This window comes from Puccinia triticina, chromosome 2A (genome assembly GCF_026914185.1).
Source record: "Puccinia triticina chromosome 2A, complete sequence".
Lineage (NCBI taxonomy): Eukaryota > Fungi > Basidiomycota > Pucciniomycetes > Pucciniales > Pucciniaceae > Puccinia > Puccinia triticina.
The window spans coordinates 3,638,403-3,640,994 of NC_070559.1; the positions used below are offsets into that span (position 1 = coordinate 3,638,403).

Genomic DNA, 2,592 nt, shown 5'->3' on the forward strand with positions numbered 1-2,592 from the left:
CGACCATCCGGGTGCGTCCCCAATTGGTTGCCGTGGGCCCGCTGTGATGTCAACAGCAGTCTGGGAGGAGCCGAGGTCTGGCCCTCAGCGGTGGGGAGATCAGGTTCTGGACGGGAAGATAATGGGCAAGTGACCAGCGGGAGTGAATCGCACTTGTATTTAAAACTCAAAAAATCCTGGAGCCCCTCCGGAAAGGGCTCCGCTGCTTGAAAACGACCATCAAAGGCAAACCTGTGGGTGCGAGCCGGGGCTGGGCCCCCAGGGAAGGGGCTACACTACCACTGGGTGTCGGCGGTGACAGTACAGCCTGGGTCAACCGTCTAATGACGGAGCCCTACTGTTCTTGTGACGCCCCTGGTGACGCGGGCAGGACGCCCAAGTCCTTTCCGGGTCACAGGTGCATGGGGAAGCAGGGCTAGTGACTGGGCTCGTCCCAGTCGGTGGAATAGGTGCGACATGGGGGCTTGTAGTCATAGGGGCGTCCTATTGCGTCGTACAACGCCACGGCTACTGTCGCGTCCTCCTTACGGTTCCAATTCACGCGGGGTAGTCCCGCTGTGTACATACAACCACATAGGCCAAGGTCTGCCGGGCCCGGTCGCCGTATGCCGATACATGCCAATCCCGCCGGCTTGTACGCAACACATCCCTTTCCGGTGAAGTTCTTCGGCACCTCAATCCTCGGTCCAGCTGCCTGCTCACCTTTTTCTCGACCTCAATACGCCCGTCCACAACTAACCACCATGCCTCGATCCAATCACCCTAACATGCGCGCACACACTGTCAATACAAGACCGCCGCCCCGTCGCAACCGAACACAAAGGGCCTGGAACAACAGCACCCGACAGGAACTTGAAGAAAAGTCCATACTAGAACGCGATCTTAGAATTGGACAACGGCTCGGACAAATTGATGCTCACCACGAACCTGGAGTCTGGCAAGATATCAACGACAAGCAGCCCCACCATGCCAATTTTGAACCTCCCATCGGCAGTTACATCAATCACGATTGGGAACAAGATCTAGGTGATCTTCCAAGTGCCGCCCACGCCAGCTATCACCGAGCCCGTTGATATGCTGAAGCACGCGCCAGACTCCAAAACCGCTGGTTGCAACTCGAAAAAGACGCCACTGCTGCCTTCTTGCTCTGCCAAAGAAAAACTGCAAACTGGACGTACAGAAACAGACCGGGAACGTATGGGACTAGGGAATTCCCTTCTGAATTATGTACTTGCGAGCCAGATCAAGTTCAATCAAGAAATGTTGACTGCTTTGACATCATTAGTGAGTACTCTTATGCATACAAACAAAAACCATGGAAACATTGATCATGTTGGTGCTTCAATTCCTCAGCGCGGTACACATCAGTCAATTTGCCATTCTGCAAGTGTACTCCTGATGTCATCCAATTAATCCACTATGGGTATCTTGCTAGTTCACCTGATTGGCCCCGAACAGCTTTCTCTATCCGACTGCTTCAATTCCACTACCACCTCTGGAGATCGGCGGTGGTTTCTAATTCTGCATTTGTCAAGGCCTTGTGTGCTTTCTTAGATTCGCGAACTCAGCGCCCATCATACTCTCGTGGAGGAAAATATGGCAAACGAGTTCTTCGCGTCCCTTTTTCTTACAGTGTAGATCTCTATGCTCGCATACAAGTGAACCGTTGTAAATTTTTCCAAGAAGGATTGCAGCTAACCAGGACTGAACAATGGGCAAGCAAATGTCCTCGCTGCTTTGGACCTAAGGAAAATGAAGTAAAGGGTCATTCGGACGAACCCGATATAATTGTGGCATTGGACGGCAACTTCCAACAGCGACACTATGCCTACGCGAGCAAAGACGATCCACTTGAGACACAGTACCCTGAAAGCTTCATTCCACCATCAAAGATCAGCCCAGATGCTACTGCATTTGCTGCAACCAAGGCATCGGCTGTAGGCATTGACGTAAGAACTGCCTTTCTATGCTATCTTTGTGAGTTTTGCTGGTTTATCATGCTCTTTTTGTGCAACATAGCCTCCCTGTTCAGATTCACCCAAAGCCGCAAATGACACGCGTGGTGAAACGACATGGGAGAAATGTGATGATAACGGTCTTTTTGCGAGTACATGTCGTCACGATATCCCCTTAATGTTTGTCAACATACACAAAACAGGTGAAAAGTGAGCACAAAATGTGAATCACTCGCTCAAATACAAACCATTAATACTACCTCTAACCTTGCAGATTATACTACCCGGTTTCAATCCTGCGCAACCTCTTAGAAGATTTCCCTGAAGACAAGGTTGGTATCTTATATGACCTTGGCTGCCACCTCGAGAGTCATGTAAGAAAGGTTAGTAACAACAGCCCTTTATACTTCATACCAACTGTGTGCTGACTGCTATGCATGCAGCGCAACCTCCTGAGTGATCGACAATCAGATTTGACATTTGCAACTTCGGTTTTTCATGCATATGTGCATGATTGGTCGTGTCAGGTCAATTACAACCCTCGTCTCAATTCGTGGTGGGGTCTTTCTGATGGGGAGGGCCTGGAGCGGCTCTGGGCATTCCTATCCCCATTAATTTCTATCCTTCGTGTTTCTAC

The 2,592-nt window shown here is 50.4% G+C and overlaps 1 protein-coding gene across 1 annotated transcript; it reads left to right on the forward strand.

The window, feature by feature from the left end:
• Nucleotides 1-743: 743 nt before the first annotated feature.
• PtA15_2A369 (uncharacterized protein) lies at nucleotides 744-1,073 on the forward strand (the record flags this gene model as incomplete). The annotated part of the gene is made up of 1 exon (XM_053166383.1): nucleotides 744-1,073. One exon carries the CDS (start codon nucleotides 744-746, stop codon nucleotides 1,071-1,073), a length of 330 nt encoding a protein of 109 aa, XP_053017611.1.
• Nucleotides 1,074-2,592: the final 1,519 nt, after the last annotated feature.